This window comes from Urocitellus parryii, chromosome 12 (genome assembly GCF_045843805.1).
Source record: "Urocitellus parryii isolate mUroPar1 chromosome 12, mUroPar1.hap1, whole genome shotgun sequence".
Taxonomy (NCBI): domain Eukaryota; kingdom Metazoa; phylum Chordata; class Mammalia; order Rodentia; family Sciuridae; genus Urocitellus; species Urocitellus parryii.
This window is the reverse complement of record NC_135542.1, coordinates 12635124-12657130: the sequence shown is the minus strand read 5'-3', so window position 1 is coordinate 12657130 and position 22007 is coordinate 12635124. Positions and strand designations below refer to the sequence as shown.

Here is a 22007-nt window from a genome sequence, read left to right as displayed (position 1 = left end):
GAAGCAACTCTTCTCTCTTCTAGCCCATGGGCAATGCAAGGAACCTGCATGATACCAGAGGCTCACTTCTCTCTTCTCATGTCTTCTGGAAAGAATTCGTTAATGCTTCCTGCAAGGTGAAGCAGAAGCCTGCATTCCCAGCTGCACAGAAGTGTCTGAGGGCACTGTCTCCCTTAAAACCCAAGAAGAAAAAACAGGTCATTAAACAGGCATATGGATTAGAGAATGTGATCAATGATCCTCCCTGTAGCCTTCCACATGACTCTCTTCCACATTCACATAGCAATGCTTGGCCATTCTCAAAGACCAGGAGACCATGATGCTCACCACCAGGAAGTCATTAAAGGACTCCAACAGAGCAGCATGGATTGCAGAAGGTGGCACACCAAGGATCTTCAGCTCTGCTGCTACAACACAAGAGCTTAACTTCAGTATTGACTTTCTGCCACCTACCAAGTATGATATTAGTGTCAAGCACAACATGCAGACATGCCAGTAGCAGGTGACACCCCACATCCATTTACAGAAGTGGGCAACATCTGCATTGGAACAAGGAAGTATCTTATCCTTACTGATAAAAATCATAAGAAACAAAGAATAAAATGGATGCAAGACTTCTCCTTTCACTATTATGTAGCTGTTGGAATTCCCTATTAAAAAATACCTCCTCCAAAATAAAAAGTATCTCAGACATGTGTCAATTATTCAATGGATGCCATTTTAAAACTATGGCCTTTATTACAGAATGCCTAAGATCCTAAGGATCTATTTTAGCTCAGCCCATGGTATTGCTTCATTATTTTATTATTTTGTAAGTAATAAAATATAACTTCATGTTGGATGATATATTCAAGCCATGAATATATCATCCAACATTGTTCTTCCCAAAATATTAGCCCAATTTCTGCGCGTGCTCACTTACTGTTTAGGAATTTTACTAATTGTTTGAAGGTTCTAGAGGACCTGTTAGACTCCTAATGGACAAACCATACAACATACTCCAGAGAACGGACGAGTGCCATAAGAAGAAAATAAGGTCAGCCTACAGCAATGGGCAGCTGCCTGCCCTCGGCTGGGAGGAGCCCTGGCCATGGCACCAGGGCTGCTGGGCAGCAGAAGCCTCCACAGCCCTGCAGGGAGCCTGGAGCACAGCTCTGCCTAACCATGCTCAGCCCTGGACAGATGCACATGAGTTCCCATCACAGGCTCGAGTGTGACCGTCCCAGGTGCATGCCTGTCATGCCAGCCACCAGGGAGGCTGAGGAAGAGGAACATTTGAGGTCAGCCTTGGCAATTAGACCTTGTGGCCAAGGGGGAAAAAATTACAAGGGTCTCTGAGGATGGAGCTCAGGTAGGTCACTTGCCTAACAGGCTCAAGGACCTGGGTTCAATCCCCAGAACCACACATACACCAAAAAGTGACCTTGGAACATGGTTTAAAATGATGGGTCAGAAGGAAACAAGAGAGGGCTTTTAAAGCGAGGACTTAAAACAAAATCCACAGGTGCAACAGGAAAAGGAGACACAGAGTCAGTGACACCTGAAATACCTGGGCGGGTCTGTCTTTTAAACCGCCTCCTGCTCCCCAGGTCACACTGGGCTCCTCAGTCGCCCTCCCCTCTCCAGGGAGCCTGCAGGTCAGGCTACCTCTTCTCCTCTGAGGTCCATGGCGCAGGCCACACTGCTGAGGCCACCGCATCCTGAACAGGACCCTACAAATCAAAATCCACCCAGCTGTGAACAGCAGCTCTGCCAAGGAAAAGCCCTCAGGTGAGAACCTGGACAGCGGGGTGGGCGCCGTGGGGACCGCCCTGGTGGCTCCAGGGGACAGGCAACCAGGGACCAAGGCTCCAGGGCGGTGGCAGAGTCCTCCAGGGGTCCCACTCTCCTGTGGGCGAGTAGACCCTGGCTGCTCCCGGCCAGCTCTCCCTCCCCCACCTCTAGGCGGGAGCAGCCTCAGCCCTCTTTGAAGCCACTCAGGTTCCCACGTCTACTCCTGACCTAGGACTTGAAGACTGTCAGCCTCAGTGCCTCGTGCACCCAGCAGTCATGCTGCGACTCCAGAGGCTGTTCTGCCCCAGGCCCCCATGGCCTGTGTTCCAGCTGCTGCTGAGTAACAGTGGTGGCTGTGTTGTGCAGGGGAAGGGTGGAGCCCTCCTTCCTTCCTTCCTTCTCACCCCCTCCTTTGCTGTTTGCTGCCCACCTCCCTGTTCATCTGTCTGGCAGGCACGGCACTCCCACAGTGGGCACGCCTTTCCTTCTGGCACCTTCCCACTCCATGAGGCAATGCTGCTTACCTTTTTTTTTTTTTAATCCCATTAGAGAAACCTCCTGATTTTTCCAAACCTAAGATGGCCAGAAAGTTCTGTGTCACCAAAGGTTAGCTGAGTTGAAGAAGTAAGAACATATCCTCTTGACCTCACACGGGGACCAGCAGTCTCTGGTGGCAGAGGTGCTGTGATTGGGGTGAATGGGCCTCAGGTAGGCCATATCCTATTTATTTTTAGCAATAATATAACAGCATTAAAAGAGAAGAAAAGAATGCATCAAGGAGAGTAACTAAGAACAGAGTAGGGACAAAGAGCATGAGAAGAAGATTAACATTAAACAGGGATGAGAGGTGGGAGGGAAAGGGAGAGAGAAGGGAAATTGCATGGAAATGGAAGCAGACCCTCAGGGTTATACAAAATTACATACAAGAGGAAGTGAGGGGTAAGGGAAAAATAATACAAGGGGGAGAAATGAATTACAGTAGAGGGGGTAGAGAGAGAAGAAGGGAGGGGAGGGGAGGGGAGGGGAGGGGAGGGGAGGGGAGGGGAGGGGAGGGGGGATAGTAGAGGATAGGAAAGGCAGCAGAATACAACAGACACTAGTATGGCAATATGTAAATCAATGGAAGTGTAACTGATGTGATTCTGCAATCTGTATACGGGGTAAAAATGGGAGTTCATAACCCACTTGAATCAAAGTGTGAAATATGATATATCAAGAACTATGTAATGTTTTGAACAACCAACAATAAAAATTAAAGAAATAAAAAAGAATGCATCAAAAAGGCAAAGGGAAGTCCATTTCTAGCACCGCCACACACACGTGCACATAGCTTGCTTCTGCAGGCCAGCACTTCTTGGTGCTCAGAACTCAGAGTTCAAATTCGGAGCTTCCCCTCCCCTAAGGGGCTGAGAACCTGATCACTGCAAATTGAACCCTTTGTACAAGAGCTCCAGAACGAGAAAGGTAATTCATATTTAACCCTGAGAGAAGGCTAAACAATATAGAGCACTAAGTTAGATCTGGAATAGCTCCAGAGTCAGAAAGCCAAGCCTTAGGGAGCCTGAGACACCTGTGTGCTCCCTGCCACATTGACAGCGCCCCCTAGCCTGTCCCAGCCCAGCCAGCTCACTGAACAGTCTGCTGGGCCCCTGTGCAGGACCCTGGAGCTCTCTCCAGAGAGCACGGGTCTGCCCAGCTTCATCCTCATTTTCAAGGTCTCCTGACACCCACAGGCTACACTCATGTAAGACTGTGGGCTGGGGCAGCTAGGGCCCTAGGGGACAATGGGCTCTGAGACAGATACTGGGCTTCCTGCTCTTGGCGCTGCTGCTCCACTGTTCTGTGCTCGCTGGCGTCCTGGAAAGACCCCTCCTGTCTCCTGTGAGCAGAGACGTGGCTGAGCCAAGTTGGAGCTGGTAGGCAGGGCAGGTGGGGCTGGAGGTGGATGCTCCTTGGAAAGAGAGTGTGGCTGCAGGTGCCACACTCGCTCCCTTCTCTCTGTAGGTAGCAGGATGGGTGGCGAGGATGCCCAGTTGGGTCAGTCCTGCCTTTGCCCCTAGGTTCTCAGGCAGGGCAGCCACATCCTAAAGTTCGCATCCAGCCCCTGACCTTGACCTACGTACACAGCAGCCCATGGTCCACGGCTTTGGAAAGGCCTAGGGCCTCTGGCTTCACTGCCATGGCCTGCTGTCGGTGAGCCAGCCTGTCCCTGGGTCACACCAGCAGGGTGCCCAAACCCACCCTTAGCATCACCAGGGGCGCACACGGCAGGATCCCGCCATGTGCAGAGGCAATGCCAGGACAGCCCTCAAGTCTGGGTAAGTGGCAGGGGCGGCAGCAGCAGGGCTCCTGAGAGGCATGCTCTGATACCAAAGGTCTGGGTGCCCGGTGCACTATACTCAAGCAAGAGCCTCAGTCCCTGAGGTTGGGGACAAGGACCCAGGGCCCTTCTTAGTAAGCCAACACACAGAAGAGTGCTCCTAGTTTCATCCACCCCCTGCACCACAGTCAAACCTGACCTTGAGATGGTGAAAGGACCTAAAAGCTAGTATCTGGAGCCACAGAAACTGCCGGAAGCGCTGTGCTGACAGGGCTGCGTGGGTGCCCTGGGCTCCCGGAGGAGCGGCTGGCAGCAGCAGAAGAGGGAGAACTAGGCCCCATGGGATCCGGCTGCCCCTGACAAAGACCGCTACTGTGCTGCTCTCCTCACACTGGGAAAAAAACCACAATTTTCTGAGGAAAGATTTGCCAAAAAAGGGCCACGAACATCCAGGAAAGAAAAAAGAGGCGGGGCAGGTAAGGAGAGAGATGAATCCCCAGGAGCACGTTATTAACAGTTACTGAAAGACTCAACACCGTGTGTGATGACAAGCACCTGTCAGCTCTGGAGAAGGAACAGGGGATATTTAAAGCAAGGCCCTGACCCAGGGGCGGAAGCCACCACTCAGGCTGCTTCCCCTGCTGCTCCCCAACCTGCATCAGGCTCACTGTCTCGTGTCCCCTGTGTGACCTGGAGGAAGGCCCTCTTATCCCTCCAATCTGTTAACAACTGTTTTAAATTCCTCAATCCTACCAGCTGCGTTGCATCTCTTCATTTGAACAAATTTCAGGAAATGGCACCACATATCTATCTGGTGTGCACTGACATTTATTTGGATATAAAATAATTATGATATAGATAATTATAGCCAACACCATTGTGTTTCCCTATAGCCAGGGGCTATAAATATGGACTAAGTGTTTTATATACTTGCTTTCAATTAAACCTCATTACAGCTGGAGGGAATTGATATTGCTATTATCCCCATTTTAAAGAGGCAGCCACTGAAACCCCGAGAGAAGGTTACATGACTACAGGGCATCCAGTGAGAACTGGAAGCTCTGGGATCTCCCCAGGAAAAGGCAAATGAAACCATGGTGAGAAACTGCTGTTCACTTTTTAAACTGGTCTAAACAGAAAAATCATACCATATGCTGCCAAGAACACGGAATCACTGAAACACGTGCACAGTGAGGGTGAGAGGGTCAATGGCACAGGCGTTCAGGGAAGCAGCCAGACCAACACCAGATGTAACAGCAAACCCTTTGCTAGGCAGTCCTACTTGAGATGTAGATAGCCTCACGTCCACACACGCAGAAACGTGTATGCAAATATTTAGAGCAGGGTTATTTATAGTTACCCAAACCTAGAAAAACCCAAATGACCACCAACTAGAGGATGATAAACACATGGTGGCATGTCCATCAAATGCAGCAGTTACCATTTAGAATGAACAGGAACAAATCACTAACACAGGCAACAGCGCGGACGAGCCTCGGATGTATGATGGTCCAAGACGCCAGACTCAGAGGCCGCAGGCCGCAGGCCGCATGAATCCACCTATGTCATCTAGGAAAGGCCAAAGTGCTGGGGAAGAAAACTGAGGAGTGCTTCCCCGAGGCCGGGGCTAGGAGCTGACCACAGAGGGACACAAAAGAACCTTTGAGAGCAAAGGGAATATTCTTTGGATTGTGGTGATTGTCATGTGATCGGTACATTTGTCAAAACTCCAGGAACTGCAACCCCCAAAATCATAAATTTTACTGCATGCAAGTCAAACCTAAATAAAACTAACATTAAAAAAAAAAAAAAAAAAAAAAGTTCATACTGTAGTGACTTGGCCACATCAGTGTTTATAGCAGCTCAATTCACACTAGCCAAGCTATGGAACCAACCTAGGTACCCTTCAACAGATGAATGGATGAAGAAAATGTGGTATCTATACACACAAGAGAGCATTACTTAGCCTAAAGAAGAATGAAACTATAGCATTTGCCAATAAATGGATGGAACTGGAGATTATCATGCTAATTGAAATATGCTAGTCAGTCCCCAAAAACCAAAGGCCAATGTTCTCTCTGATATGCAGATGCTAACGCACAATAAGGGGAGGGGAGGGAAGAAGAAAAGTTCATTGGATTAGACAAAGAATATGAGGGGAAGGGAGAGGGGCTGGAAATAGGAAAGACAGCCAGAATGAGTGGGACGTCACTTTCCTGTGTTCATATATGAACCCCCGACCAGTGGAACTCCACACTATGTACAACCACAAGAATGTGAAGTCGCACACCATGTATGTAGGATATGTCAAAATACATTCTCCTGTCCTATAAAACCAAAAAGAATAAGTAAAAAAAGATTTCCCTGAAGATAGGCCCAGGCATTGGTAAGTCTCATTTGTTCAAAAGTAGCTGAAGGATTTATTACCAAGTCTGTCACTTGAGCTAAGTGGTAAAGAAGAGTAAATGATGCTAAGCTTTATTATTTTTCTATTTCTCTTCTGCTCTTTGGCAAAAATAATTAATGGGGGAAAAAGTAACTGACAAGAGACAGCCAAGCAGGGGGGACCCAAGGCAGATGCCACCTGGAGCGGGACGCACCTGAGCATGCTCCGTGACCTTTGGGTGAGAGACCTCAGTTTCACCAGGAGTTGAGGCTGCCTCCGCATGGTCATCATCTGCTGGAAAACACTGCCTTGCGCTGTCAAAACAGAAACAGACCCATATCCGTCAGCGCTCGGAACGGGCGTTTGGTAAGACTATTAAGTGAGAGGTCAGCACAACTGGTGGTTACAGCAGGCAGGAGGCACCCACATCCCTCCGGCTGTCAGAAGAGACCTGGCGGTGACAGCAACCTGGGGCCTCCCTACAGCACCCCCGGCCACTAGGGCAGATGGCCGCAGCAGCACGCAGGGAAAGGGGGAAGGGCACATGCGGCCCCAGGAAGAAGCACCTGCACCCAAACCCCAACTCCTTCCTGTTCCAAGGAGGAGAGAGCCTGGCACTGGGGCAGCAGCCAGGGTTGGTGTCCTGGACCACACAAGGATGGGAGGGCTGAGGCGTGCGAGGGGGCTCCAGCCGTCAGCCCACAGCTCCCCGAGGGAGGGCCCATCTGTGCTGCCCTCCACTCCCTTCCCTGGTGTCCCCTGGCCAACAGACATACTGACGGGTGCTCCATCTTCCTGGAGGGTGGCTGGAGGGTGAAGTGGCATGCATGTCACGATTTCAATGCCTACACGCCCTGACCCTGAAATGGGCCATCTCTGAGGCAGCCGGCTTCACTCACTCTGTACCTGCCACAGCATCAGCTCAGCGTTCAGCGACAGAACTAACGCAGGGCCCCATTTCTCACGATTTTCAACATTATAGTCTTACACGTGCTACCAAAATAACAATCACTTAGATAAAAATGACTAAGATCACATCACCAAATGGCACATCTTAAAACATGTGAATCCAAGTAGAAACTGTCATGCTTACTGGAATATGGCTGCCTTCTCTGAAGCCTCTGCCATTTGTTTCATCTTTAAGGAAAAGGAGGTGCCACGGTTTGGATCTGAGGTGTTCCCCAAAGGCCCACAAATGAAAGGCCTGGTCACCAGCTTGTGGCACTGAGGGAGAAGGTGTGGGACCTTTAAGAGATGGGGCCTTATGGGAGGAGGCTAGGACACTGGTCAGTTGAAGATACTGGACCCCAACCCTTCCTCTGAGTCCTGGCAACCATGAGATGAACAGGCCTCCTCTGCCATGTGCTCCCACCATGATGTCACAGGCTCAAAGCAACGGCCAAGCAATCATGGACGGAAACCCGCGAAGCAAAATAAACCTCTTTCTTCTGAATTTGATTATCTTAGGTACGTTGTCACAGCGACGGAAAGCTGACAGAAGGCAGCGCACCACTGCAGTACCTCTTCTGGACACTGAAGGGTCCACTTCAACACCTTTTTCATAAGGAGTGCCACCATTCAAGAAGAGCTCGTAAGTTCTGTGAAGGAAAAACACACTATGATGGCTGCGCATGGCGGGCCTTCCGTAGACACCCGAACCAGAAGTGAAACATTTTTAGCACAAATGTATTCATTCTAATTATGTCTCATTGATGAGTGAGAATGACAGTGTTGACCCTTCCATGGGGTGTCATCTCAGCAAAGAGACTCTGTCCCAAGCATCAACACAGGAAATGTACTTATATGAAAATGAGAAAGACTTTTGTTATTAACATGGGCCTGGGGCTGTAGCTCAGTGGTAGAGCACTTGCCTTGCACATGTGAGGCACTGGGTTCGGTCCTCAGCACCACATAAAAATAAACAAATAAAAATAAAGATGTTTTGACTTGAATGACTTGTTAATAGCAAGTAATTACTGTTTTTAAATGTGTTGAATCAATATTTGAAATTAAGCCATTATGAATTTACATGATTTTTAAAATAAAACAGTAACACAGATTGTTGTAAAATGTTGGAATGGGGGCTGGGGTTGTGGCTTGGAGGTAGAGCACTTGCCTAGCATGCGTGAGGCACTGGGTTCGATCCTCAGCACCACATAAAATAAAAAATTAAAATATTGTGTCTACCTATAACTAAAAAATAAATATTTAAGAATGGCATAGACAGGACACGTGAAAAGTGAAAAATTCCTCTGTCCTTCCCCCTAGTTCAGTAAGTCTCCTGCCCTGTCTGTCACCCACCCTGTGACTCCCTGTGCCTCACAATACACATCAGAATGCTTCCCTATGGATCGAGCTCCATCTCCTAGGAAATAACTGGGACCTCACTTTGCCAAGGTGGAATTTTGGATGTTTCCTTATTTTTTAAAGAATCATAAGAAACTTGAGTTTCTGTATTCACTCCTGATAATGGGGCGCCCCTCCTGCTCCGGCTAGGATGAGGCTAGAAACTAGGGTTCAGTGGTAAGGAGGCTGTGCAGGGCATGTTATCCAAGTTAATCCTCACCAGGAGCTTGTGGGGTAGGAATTATTCCCCCAGATTAAAGGTGGGGGGAATTTGGATACTGTGGCGCATACCTCCTGTTATACAGGCAGTGTGGGACCCAGCACCCTGAGTTTCCGTAATGACAAATTTAGAATCTGATCACTATCCTACCTACTGCTTGTCCATCTGTAGCCCTCGGTGAATGTCCTGTTTATATCCTAGACTTAGATCTTTATTTTCCCCATTTAAAAATTCATATGAGCTGGGTGAGGAGGCACATGCCTATGACCCCAGTGACTTGGGAGGCTGAGGCAGACGGATCACAAGTCAAAGCCAGCCTCAGTAACTTAGTAAGGTCCTAAGTAACTCAGCGAGACTCTGTCTCAAAATAAAAAATAAAGAGGGCTGGAGATGTGGCTCAGTGGTTAAGCACCCCTGGGTTCAATCACTGGAACCAATAAATAAATAAATAAAAATTCAGATGATCTTTTACTTACTAATTTTCAAGGGCTCTTTTTACGTTAGGGCTAACTTTGTGGTATGCATGATGATATTTGCTTCTAGCTTGCACTGTGCTTTTAAAGTTTAAATTTGCTTACAGGAGGGCTGGGCCTGAGGTAGAGCACTTGCCTAGCAAGTGCGGGGCCCTGGGTTCAGTCCTCAGTACCACATAAAAATAAATAAAGGTATTGTGTCCAACTACAACTAAAAAATAAATATTAAAAAAACTGCTAGAATTTCAATGTCCTACACAGATTCACAGAGGACCTGGGGACCCTGGACTTAGCTTTTGCACTGTTTTCAGCATGGTGGAATGTGCCAGTACTTCAGGGAACAGTCCCAGCAGGCAGACAGTGCGAGCATATTCTAGAACATGTCCTATGTGTCCTTCTCCCTCTCTGGGTGAGAGTGCGTGTGTTGCTTTCGTACACTACTTTATACAACACTAAAATCAACATTAAAAGCCCTCACCCCAAAAGCTGTTGACATGCCAACAGAACAAACCTGAGTTCCCTGATTCTAAAAAAAGAACTTCTACAAAATCACACAACTGCTAGGAATACACAGCGCACTTACTTTGCTGGTATCGGAACGCCACTGGCATCGAAGAGCCTGAGAAACACCCAGCCGCAACTTAACTCTCCTCTCTCACCCGTTGACTAGGAAATAAAACAAGTCTGAGAAACAACATCTGAACGAGTCAAATTATAAGCACATGCAAGCCCCTGAAAGGAACAAGACCAGTATCCCCGCTTAGGGCTAAGTAGTTCTGCCCCAGAAAATCAAATGAAACGTGGTGGGTCCCACAGTACAGCACAGGTGGCACTTTAAGTGATGCTCACATTTTGTCAAAATTGCCCTTGAAAATCCCTGAAACTAATGACGTGCCAACAGGTGCCTCAGGAGCTGAGCACTTCCTGTGGCATCACCCAGAGGCACATGGGTGCTCCTGGATCAGCAAGCTCTGTCTCCCTGCAGTGGACTATGGGGATTCAGCATGCAAAGGCCTTGACACCTGGAAGTCTGCCCCACTGTCCACTGCCAGAGGCCACTGGGCCTGGCTCCGGGCTGCTCCTCTCCTCGCTCTGACTCATCTGCGACTCCCCTGGGTTTACTTGTCCTAAAGAAACACGGGATGATGCAGTACACAGGGTACCTGTGGTGGCTCTGGGCTACGAGGGGCCGGGTTCCTATACTGCATTTAGATGCTGCTAGGGGGTGGGAGATGGAGGGCTGCTAATATGGCCACGCCTCGGCTCCAGCAGTTCACATGACACCATGCTTCTGGTGTTCCCTGCACAGAACCGCCACTTGGCCAGGTCTCTCAATAAGAATTGCTGACTGCAGGGCCAGGTGCACTGGGTCCCGGGGTTGGAGTGCCACAGTGCTTCTGATCAATTTCTGAAAACCCCTTCTGTTCTGAATTTCTGTTCTCCAGGAGCTCTGGCGTTCACTGGTGCTACACATGTAAGCAGGTCCTGTTCATCTAATTGCCACTGAGAAAGCAGCACTGCATAAGAATCATGAGCACTGCCAGCTCGCTCCACCAGAGATGAAAATCCCACCTAGGGAAACCCTCTAGGACTTCACTCACAGACACACACACTCCAGCACTCCTTTTTTTTTTTTTTTCTTGTATTGGGAACTGATCCCCAGGGGTGCTTCACCACTGAGCCACATCCACATCCCTTTGAATTTTTTATTTAGAGACAGGGTCTCACTAAGTTGCTTAGGTCCTCTCAAAGTTGCTGAGGCTGGCTTTGAACTTGCCATCTTCCTGCTCAGCCTCCTGAGTCGCTGAAATCACAGGCCTGCACCACGGCACCCGGCCTGCCAATTCCCTTTTAACTGGTATATTATAAAGTGACATTTATCTTGCGCCTGACATACATTGCGAATATAAGAAATTCCAAGTTCAAATAATATTCCCAGGTCTGGAGATGAAGAATTGGACCTGATAAAACAGTCGCCATGGAGCAAGCATGGCAAGATGCCAGTGACCCGGAACGATAAAGAAACGTGGGTTACTGACCACAGTGCACAGTGGGAAGGGGCGGTCTGTCCTGTCCAAGGCACAAGGCTTGTGCCTCTGCATTACCACAAAGGACTTTTAAGGAAAGTTAACAGCAGATGGACTGACCCATCCACACCACGGACTTGGTGAACACACTCAGCTCCCTTGTTGAGGGAAACACCTTTCTCTTCACTTACTTTTCTCCGAGCAGGGCTAACATACAACCTGTGCGGCAAACCACCCGGAGGTGCTCGAGGCCCACTTGGCATATGTTATAAGGTTTTTATGCCAATCGCTGTTCATTTTAAACAGAATTGAGTGGCTGGGCACACATGTCTGCTGGGCTTTCCTGATGCCTGCCTGGAACAGGCCCCCTCCCCTTGGGCTCCTCCCACCCCTCTCCCTACACAGCACATCCTCCCTTTCTTGCCTATAAAACCCTACCCAGTCTTTGAGGTCTAGTTTTCTTTTACAAAACCTCCTGAGGCTCAAGGGCTAGAATTAACTTCCCCCTCCTCTGTGTTTCCCAAAGCGCTTGGAGACCCATATCCTCACAGCCTGCCTGATCGGAGTAATCCATAGCGCACCCCCCCCCCCCAAAGGGCGACTCTAAGGATTGAATACAGCAGGGACCCAAGGGCCTGTGCGTGGCTAGAGCATCCTAAGTAGAGAGCATTCTTATTATTTGCAGCTGTGTTTCTTCCCCACTGACATACAAGTAAACCCTCATGCACCAAGGAAGAATGTGGGCACGTAACAGATACCTCAGTTCATTCAGGAAGGTGACAAGCACTTAGTTATTCCTCCCAAAGCTCACCTTTATATCCTGAGAAAGCATGACACACAACTGTGCGTCACAGAACTGTGAAGTGACAGACCCCAAAATATGTGGTGTGTCTCCCTGGAGGCAGCGAGGTCAGGAGGTCAGGAGGCCACGCTCACTTTCAGGCATTGTGCTGTAGTCAAGCAAGGATGCGTGCAGCACCCAGCGAGCTGCGGGCCTCACTCACAGCCAGTGCCCTCTCCATGAACCCCCATTTGTGTTAAGATCTTTATTAGGAGAAGGGTAATTAGGGTGCAGTAACAAAGGGAGTTAGTTGAGGGAGGGAAGTAAACACTCAAGTAATGAAACCTGGGGGTGGAAGTAGGTGAACCACAGACAATTTGTATTATAAAAAGAACAGAGAGACACCTTGGATTCACTAGCATCCATCCCTGCGAGCCTGACTCAGTGGTATAAACCTTAACCTCCTCCCAGTTCTGACAGTCCGGAGTGGACTGGTTCCCTAGGCGTCACCTTTCATTTCATCAGAGGAAAACACAACTGTCATTAGTGCAGTTGTAAGACTCCATTTCTGAAAAACACCTCACTTCCTAAATTTTATCTTCTTGTCTGCATTTTTCATCAAATGGGCATTTCCTAAAATTGAAATCCAATGAATAGGATGATTCATTGGAATTGTAACCTTGGTGAGTCAGAAACACAAATAATTTTAATCAAAGTCCTCCTGGAACAGTAAAGAATCTAAGGGTTCACATGTGGCTCCATGTGTTCTGTGCTAAATGTGACGCTTCCACAGCCTCGTCTTAGGTCTTAACTGCTGATCGCCTAGGAGGAAAGCAGGGTGTTTCCTGTTCTGCTACTCAGCAGATTTCTTACCTGGGGAGAAAAGGCCCAGGTTTTGGGCTTTTGGGGTTGCCACGTGGCCCTCACAGTGTGAATGTTGCTCAGGACCTGAAAGATTTTCCGATTTCAGATCAGGCTGTAGGAAGTTCTTGGAAACATCACCCTTCTGAGTCCCAGATAATTACCAGTGGCTATACTGGTCAGGGCAGAGGGAGAGGAGGGGCTTCCATTTTTTATTTCATGCAGTTCTGTAAGATCTGGGTTTCTTTCTACATCCAATATAGTATGCATCTAACTTTTCAAACAGTGAAAACAATGGTCCCAATACTTATTAATAAAACAATGAAGGAGCTGATAAAACAGATTCAGATTTGTGCCCTTGTGACAGTAATAAACCACATCAAGTGAATACTCATATCTGAGATATGCTTACTAGAAGAGGAAGTGACACTTCAGGTAGAAACCTCAGAAGCCTATAGGATTAAAACAGAAGATCTAACACTTGTGTCATCAGAGTCCCAGAGGAGAGGAGTTTCAAAGGTACTGTAGGAAATAATGCCTGAAAAATCCCCAATTTCAGCCAAAGTCAGAAACCTACAGATTTAAGAAGCTGAGCAAATTCCAAACAGGGGAGATCCAAAAGGGTTTGTGCCAGGTACAACACACTTCTAAAGTAAACAGGAAAAAAAATACACCGAAGGTAGCAAGAGAGAAAAACAGCCAGGTTAAGCCAGGGGAATGACTCAGATGGCAGTGGGTGTCTCGGCAGAAACCAGAGGCCAGGAAGAGGTGGCACCAGGTTGTTTAAGTGGTAGACGAAAAGAACTGTCAATCCAGAGTCCGACATCTAATGGAAAGGTCCTTTAGGAAGGAAGGGAGACAGATACTCAGATAAAGCTAGTTTAAGAGAATCTGTCACCCTGAAAGGATGGTTAAAGGACACTCTCTGTACAGAAAGTACAAGCTAAAGAAGGAATCTTGGAACATCAGGAAGGAGATCAATGAGAACAGTAAAGATCTGACTAAATACTACTAATTTTCTCAGTTGATGGTTGAAGCAAAAACTGTAAGACTGGGTGATGTGGTTTCAGTGTATGTAGAGGAAATGAGCAAGCCAGTTGTGAGTGAATGAGGACAAAGAGAATTAGAGAGAGGGGCAGTCTCTGCCTCTCCCTCCAACCAGAACGCTGCCTGTGGTCACTGTGATTAGCTGGGTGTCTAAAATGACACCTACAGCAAGCACCCAGGAAGCCACCCAGAGAGACCACTCAACACCACGGATAATTCAGAATGGAGTTCTAAGAAACGTCTAAGCCACACGCAAGAAGGAGGAAAGAGAACAGAGGACAACAAGGAGAGAGAACAAAGCCGGGCTCCCTCCGAGCCCTAGAAAATAAAACAAAAAAGAAAAGCAGGCAGCAGACCCAGAGGCTTGAGGCTCCCCCCGACGCTGCAGGTGTAGGTGCACCTGCCCTGCAAGGACGGTGGGTGCTGGGAGGGCGTCCTGGCTTGGCGCTGCCCAGGCTCCACAACAGCGCTTTCCATTTGTAATAGGCTAGATTTGTTAAAGAAGCCTTCAAAAAGCAAATAATGCATTTTTCTAACTATTAAATGTGATGTAAAACTTCTCGATTTCGAACTCTGATAAAAATTAATTTCATAAATGAACTTCTAGGATCTGGATAAAAAATGAATCCCATATTTTCTGTTAAAAAAGTGAAATTCTAGTTTTTGTTTTCGGTTCTCAGGTGAGAACAGGAGAGTACAGCAGGTCCTCTCTTCTTGGTCACTGCTGACACCTCCTGGCGCGTTTGCGGTGGTGCTTTTGTGCACAGTAGCCCTGTGGTCACCCTTACTCCAAGTTCAGGTGGAAGAAAACCACCAGGGCACCGCCACACCCAGTCCTCCCTCAGGCCTCCCTATCTGTGTGCATGTGACCATGGTCTATCCAGGGGTGGATGTCTGAGACCTACTGCCCACTCCACACCTGCTCTCCCTCCACCCTCCACACTCAGCCCACCACCAATCCCGTTGATTCCCGCCTCCTGCATCTCCCCCCACCTCATCTCCACCCAAGCTGTAATCCTCATCACTCTTTTGGTTGCACTTATTATGCTCCATGTGTTGTTCTCCGGGCTTTACTTATATTAACCCAGTTTGCTCACATTGATCCCAGGAGGTACAAGAGGAGGAGCCTGAGAGCAAGGTCGAGGTCCCATGTTGTGCAAATGCCAGCGCCAGGGGCAATCCTAAGCAAGCTGGATCCAGATTTTGCTTCTTCAAGATGATGCCTATTGTCCTCTGCCTGCCATGCTCTGCCATGGCCCTGCCCCCAGTGGTCCACTTGAGTCCCCTCTGGCTGCCCTCTCCTCCCTTTAACTTACCTTTTCTATTTATTCTTCGGAGAGGAGCCAGAGATCTTTCCAGAACATGAATCTCATCATGTCACCTCCTTCAGTGCCCTCTGCTGTTCTTAGGACAGATGCGCACTGCTTCTCACACTGCCTGCCTTCCAGACACTCCCTGTCAGGATTCCACACTGGCGGCCACCCTGCTCCCCCTGGAGTCCCCTCCCCAGAGGGCCTCTGCCTGCAAGTCCCATGGAGGCCTGGGGCTCCTCAGCTCAGGGGGTGAGGCTGTGAGGAGCTCTTCTGCGGCTCCCACCCACTCTGGGAACCCCTCTAACTAGGCTTTAGCTGACATCTACCAGACTGTCTGTTTCACTTCCACTTTGTGATTAGTACAAAATATTTTCTAATTTCCCTTTGACTCATTGATTATTTAGAAATCTGTTAATTTCCAAGCATTTGAAGACTTTGCCCATGGATCTTTCTGTTACTGATATCTAGCTTAATCTCATGTGCTCAAAGGCCATACGGTACATGGCTCTCAACTCTTTTAGACTTGTTGGGGTTTATTTTCTGACCCAGGTCCACCTGTGTAGACTGGAGGATATTCCACATGCACTTACAACATGCATCTTACTGTTTAGAGGTGAAGTGCTGCTCAATACTGATTCTACCTAGTTTGTCAATAGGTTAATCAATTCCAAATATCCTTTCTCATCTTCTGTCTGCTTGTTCTATATTCCTGAGAGAACAGTAGTGAAGGTTCCAATTATAATGGTGGCTTTTCCCATTTCTTTTTTCAGTTCCATCAAGTTTTAGGTCATGTGTTTTGAAGCTCTAACATGGGGTGACTGGGTATGTATCTACTTTGTTTGACATTTTTTCTTTTTAATGCACTGGGGGTTGAACCCAGGGCCTTGCAGATGCCAGGCAAGCGCTCAGCAACAGACCCACTTTCCCAGCCTGACATTAATATCTTGAATAGTGAACCCTCCTCCCTTTAACTTACCTTTTCTATTTAAGGTGGGCTTCTTGTATGGAGCATCTAAGTGGGTCTCTCACTGTAAACTCTTACATTCCCCTAATAATGTATTACATGTTAGGTATATTTTTATATGCCTATTGGTTTCTCATGTTTTCTTTTTTGAAGGGCCTGTTCAAGTTTTTGCTCATTTAAAAAACTGAGTTATCTTTTTATTTCTTAGCATCCTTGACTTGTTCCTAATCTTAGACTAAAAAAAAAAAAAAATTCTACATTTCACTGTCAATGATAGAAATTTAGGTTTTTCTTGTTCTTTATAAATTTGAGGAAGTTCCCACCTGTTCCTAGTTTGTAGGGAATTTCTTAAAACTCGTGAATGGGCACTGGAATTTGTCAATGTTTTTTCTTTGTTTATTGAGATGTTCACATGATTTTTTCTTGTCTACTAATATGATGAAATAACATTACAATTTCGCATGTCCAATGCTGGATGCACAGGTGTGTACATCTGAACATGGGGAGAAATTCCAGCTGGTCGTGACCTACTGTCCTTTCTATAAATTGCTAGATCCAACTTGAGAATGTTGTTTAGGATTTTAGTTTCAATATCCATGAAGGATACTGGTCTTGTAATGTCATCGTTTGGTGTCATATTTTCCTAGATTTAGGAAATACGTTAGGGAATGTTTTCTCCTTTTCTATTCTTTGGAAGAGTTTGAATAAGATGGGTATTATTTCTTCCTTAAATGTTTGCGGGAAGACACTAGAGTGAAGCCATAAGGACTTGGAGTTTTCATTGTAGGAAGTTTTTTAATTGAAGTTGTAATTTCGTTAAAAGAGAAATTCAAATTTTCTATTTCTTCTTATGTCAGTTTCAGTAAATTATGGTTTTTTATAAAATTATCTATTTCATCAGTGTTGTCAGATTTACTGGCATACAATTCCTCATAATATCCCTTATTGTCCTCAGTGTCTGCAGGATCAGTAATGATGTTTCTATTTCAATGGGAGATATTGATAATTTGTTTTCTTTTTTTTTTTTTTTGTACCAGGGATTGAACTCAACCACTGAGCTACATCCCCAGCCCTATTTTTTTTTTTTTTTTTTTTAATTTAGAGACAGGGTCTCACTGTGTTGTTTAGCACCTCACTGTTGCTGAGGCTGGCTTTGAACTTGCGATTCTCCTATCTCAGCCTCCAGAGCTGCTGGGATTACAGGTGTGCATGTGCCACCTCGCCCAGCTTTCTTTCACTCTTTTTAAAGTATCTTGGTCAGTCTTTCTGGGCATCTTTCAATTTTATTAATCTCTTCAAAGAATCAACCTTCACCTCCATTGATTTTCTCTTCTGTCCATCTGTTTTCTATTTCATTAATTTCCACTCTTTGTTATTTCCTCTTTTCTACATTCTTAGGTTTAACTCACTCTTCAATTTCTAGTCTCTTAAGTTCCCAGCTTAGACCACTGATTTTAAACCTTCCCTCTTTCTAGTATATGCAATTAAAGCTACGAATTTCTACCTAAGCACCACTTAAGCTACATCTCAGGAAAGATACATTATTTTTTTAGAAGTCATTCAGACTATCATTTGGTATTAGGTAAAAAGTGGTCTTTTAGGAATCAGGGAAGAGCTGAGCAGAAAAGGATTCCAGGAGACCTCCCGGGAGATGGCCATGCTCCATATCTTGCCTGGGGAGCTGGATATACGTTGCATTTTCAAAAACACAATGCTCTATACCTAGACCTGAACTGTACACAACACTAGAAGACAGGTACCAGTCCCTCTCATAAGTGAAGAAATCTAAGGCCCAGATGGGTTAACTGTGTGTGTACCAACATCACACACTGAAGAGCCAGGGTTAACCCACTGCGGTACCACACACTCACACACACAGTGCACTCCACCTTTAATGTGTGGTACCACACAAGGGCTTCTCCATCATCCTGTGTGAGATGGTTCAACTCAGTGAGCTTACCTTACTGCCATCAAACAGACAGAGGCGAACATGTCTGCTGAGCACCTGGATGCTCATTCCTGGGAGAGGAATCATCTTACAGCTCCACAGGGTGAGGATCAAGGAAACACGACTTGGCCTTGACTTAATCTGAAAGAAAAACACAAAAACCTATTAATAGGAGTACAAATCCATTTCCAAAGCATCATTTGTAAAATACAGCTTAAGAAGATATACATAGAATACAAAAAGGAAAACTTTTACATGGATATACATACACAGAGTTTCAATAGTCTGTTCAAAATCAAGCCCAGTTATTTCAGGTAAATTTTGCATAAAGTTATATTTGAAATATTTGCATTTTTTTCTTAACTACTTAAAAACTTCAATGAAAGACTACTAGTACTAGCAGGTAAAATATATGACCTGACCCTCGAATCACTGTATTCTAGTCTCCAGGCCCATTCCCATACGATGTGTGGAATTGTAGACAGTTACCCTAGCATGACAACCAAGATACCTGGCATTAATGTCACCCAGCTACCTCCTCTTTGGCTCTTAGATGCTTTGACATAGAATGTAATGTTTGGTCTGACTGTTCAAATCTATTTCACAGATAAAAGTCAGATTGTGAATAAATAAACTGGCATTCTGTATTTTTATTTTTAAAGAACAGCTTCAATGAGCTAAACTTTACATTCTGCTTTATGATCACAAGGCTTTTCATTTAAATAATTTATATTGTTGCAAAAGATAAGATAATATCAATAATCTGTCACCTTTTTATTTAAGTAATGAGAGTTGGGTTTTTAGTTCCCGGGCACAAGTTCACGGCATTAACTGTGATCTGCTCAAGCACTGGTGCACCAAGCAGCCCCTCTGCCCACTTGCAATACAGCACCTCCTACTAAGGTGCCAGTTGATGCTCAGGGTGAGAGGATTAGGGGCAAGTAACCTTGAAGCAGCCCTTCCACCCACAGTTAATGGCTCAGGCACACAAGAGCCAGCCTGCCCCTCATGACTCCCCTTCAAAATGAGCTTCTAGACAAAAGTTGCCAAGTACCGGGAAATCCAGGATGAACAGGAATCAGAAAGCCCACTGAGGACGCTCTAGGAGAGCCCTTGCTGTGAAGAGGAGCAGAGGAAGGGAGGCTTCCTCGCTGGGACGGGATGGGCTGGTGGCACTGTGGTGCGCTGCTCACAGTGGTGGCAGGGGAAGGCAGGACAGGCAGGCTAGAGAGCAGGAAAGGGCTGGCAATTAAAGAGAATAGGGAAGGGCTGGAGCCCACAACACAGGTAAACAGATGGTCCTCTCACAGAACTGGAGTCCTTGCTTATGATCACAAGAGGGACAAGGAAAGGACGTGCTCCAAAGAGAAGTGAGACTCGGCATCTTCCTCAACTTGTTTTAGCTACCAGAGAAAAATTAGCCTCCAAGCATGGCTGCAGAGGCCGAGTGCCACCGTACCTTCCTCCAGCAGCTGGGAGAGTGTGGAAGGCCTGAAGCCTGCAGGGATAGCCCCATGCTGGTTAATACATCCACGGCGTTCATCTGCAGAGGAGAGGACAAACAAAAGTGGTCTGCTCGCTTCCATCTATGATTCCTCACCTCCCCACTGTGTCCCTTCAGCACCACAGCAAGCCCAACCCAACGGGAAAACACCACGTGCACATGTCGGGAAAGTGCTGCAACGTGACCCAATTCCTGAGAGGACGTGGCCATCACTGGATCTGCACTCTCACAAGGACTTGGGGCCCACATAGTGCTGGGCGCAGAGCTTTGTGTTTCTAGATCACTGCTTCAAGTACATTCTGACTGTAATGCTCCTGCTCCAGGCCCACCCCAACTGCACTGCCATTCAGCAGATGATACCGCTTTTGACGCCCAAGGAGCTGTCAGGTGCTTTGCATAAGTGCACCCCCAACCACCTGCACCGAGAGCATCTCCTTGGGAGTTAGAAGAGCAGTAAAAGGTCAGGAAGATGCTAACTGAACCGTTCATGGTGATTACTCACGGGGTGGAGAATTTTCATTTTGTCGTGTCATTTTTTTTAAATGACAGGATAACAGATAGTGTCTTACCTTTCTGGGTTTTTCAGACTTTTCAAATAATAACTAAAATCTAATGCCAGCCTTTGCCAAAATGATAAATAATCTGGATAGGATCAATGAGAAAGATTGCGAGCTCTGAAATCACACCATGAATGAGATGATCTACTCTTCTTGTACAGAAGCCCTAATGAGAAATGCTGGTTGCAGCTCAGGCTTGCTAAGGCAGAAAGAGAAGCCTTCTGCCCTGCACCTTCCACACCTGAGCCTGGGTAGATCTAGGCAGTCTCAAAGAGTCTCCATCCTGGTTTGAATCTGAACTCAACCAGAACTATAGGTAATAAAACACTTAAGACATCCCAAATGTCTTAATTGCCAAAAATATTATACGACATCAAATATAAAGTATTATTAATAAGACAGCAGATACCAGCCTCTGAGATAGCTTTTTGAACAGCACTGCGGTGAGTATCAGTTCTGGGGAAATGAAAGAGCAGGTAAGTGCAGGCGCAGCCTCTGCCCCTCACCACACGAATCAGAGAACAAGTACAAACACTCAGTAGATTCTGAAGACCAAACAATCTCTAGGCGAGGCCAAGCTAGAACTAAATGCACTAAAAATAATTGCAAAACTAAAGTAGCCATGACCTTTAGGTCAACAATAATATGAAAAGCTCTCCAGGTATAAGCTGACTCCATTTCAAGAAAATCTTGCATTATTTTAATAGTAAAAATAAATAAAAAGTCGGCAGAAGCTGTTCGCTCTCCCTCACTCTGTACCTCTGATTAGCTTCGGATTCACCCTCCGTCCCCCCCGGTGTCCTCCTCACTGCCCTCTTCACTTGTCGCCTGCTCCTCTTCCTTAGCACAGGGCTGGAAAACTGTTGAAACAGGAAGTGCTTTCCAACTAACACAAAAATCAACCAATAAAAATGCTACGACTTTCAGAAACTTTCAGGCACAGAGGGGAATTTATATGTGACAGGGAAAAAATTTCAACCCATGACTGATAACTACACTATGTGAAACAATGACAAAGACTAAAGTAAACAGCAAATTCATCAAAATAAATCCCAGCTAGAATTTATTCAAATGAAAAAAATTAAAAGTATTACCTTTGATAGGAGAAAATAAATGTGGGGTAAAGCCCTTTGCAGTTATGATACCAAAGTTTAAAAAAATCATAAATGGAAATACTAGCAGATTTCACTAATAAAAAATGCACGCAGCTGAAGGTCAATAAAGAAATCATTAACACCAAGTTCTAAGGGTTAACTTTATAAAAAGCTCTTATAAATCAAGAAAAAGTTTTTTAAAAAATTCATTTGAAAAATGGTCAAAGAAACTGAACTGGTTATCCACAAAGAAGAAATGCAAATGGTCGTAAATCATATGAAAGGATGCTCAGCCTCATTCGGAGTATCACAAGTACAAATAAAATCTATGAGGCTGTTTTGTTGATCACATTGGCAAAGGCTGAGAAAGACTGGTACTGGCCAGCCTCGGCA

At 46.3% G+C, this 22007-nt stretch overlaps 1 protein-coding gene across 1 annotated transcript; it reads right to left on the bottom strand.

The window, feature by feature from the left end:
- Window positions 1-2: 2 nt before the first annotated feature.
- On the bottom strand, window positions 3-21351 carry LOC144249809 (nephrocystin-1-like). Its single transcript, XM_077792010.1, has 9 exons — window positions 21280-21351; window positions 19919-20002; window positions 18472-18600; window positions 13200-13274; window positions 10102-10184; window positions 8001-8077; window positions 6694-6793; window positions 1550-1712; window positions 3-172 (listed from the first exon to the last, which is right to left on the bottom strand). The coding sequence occupies exons 2-9, from the start codon at window positions 20000-20002 to the stop codon at window positions 77-79; spliced, it is 807 nt and encodes a 268-aa protein (XP_077648136.1). The 5' UTR covers window positions 21280-21351; the 3' UTR covers window positions 3-76.
- Between the last annotated feature and the right edge of the window lie 656 nt (window positions 21352-22007).

What these genes read in the sequence shown, in the direction of transcription:
- LOC144249809 (XM_077792010.1), bottom strand. Translation starts at nt 20,002, where the DNA reads ATGAACGCCGTGGATGTATTAACCAGCATGGGGCTATCCCTGCAGGCT. An exon ending in GTCTGTTTGATGGCAGTAAG is followed by an intron (nt 13,275 to 18,471) that starts GTAAGCTCACTG and finishes AAAATCTTTCAG; the next exon opens with GTCCTGAGCAACATTCACAC. An exon ending in CCTGGGCCTTTTCTCCCCAG is followed by an intron (nt 10,185 to 13,199) that starts GTAAGAAATCTG and finishes TTTATTTCCTAG; the next exon opens with TCAACGGGTGAGAGAGGAGA.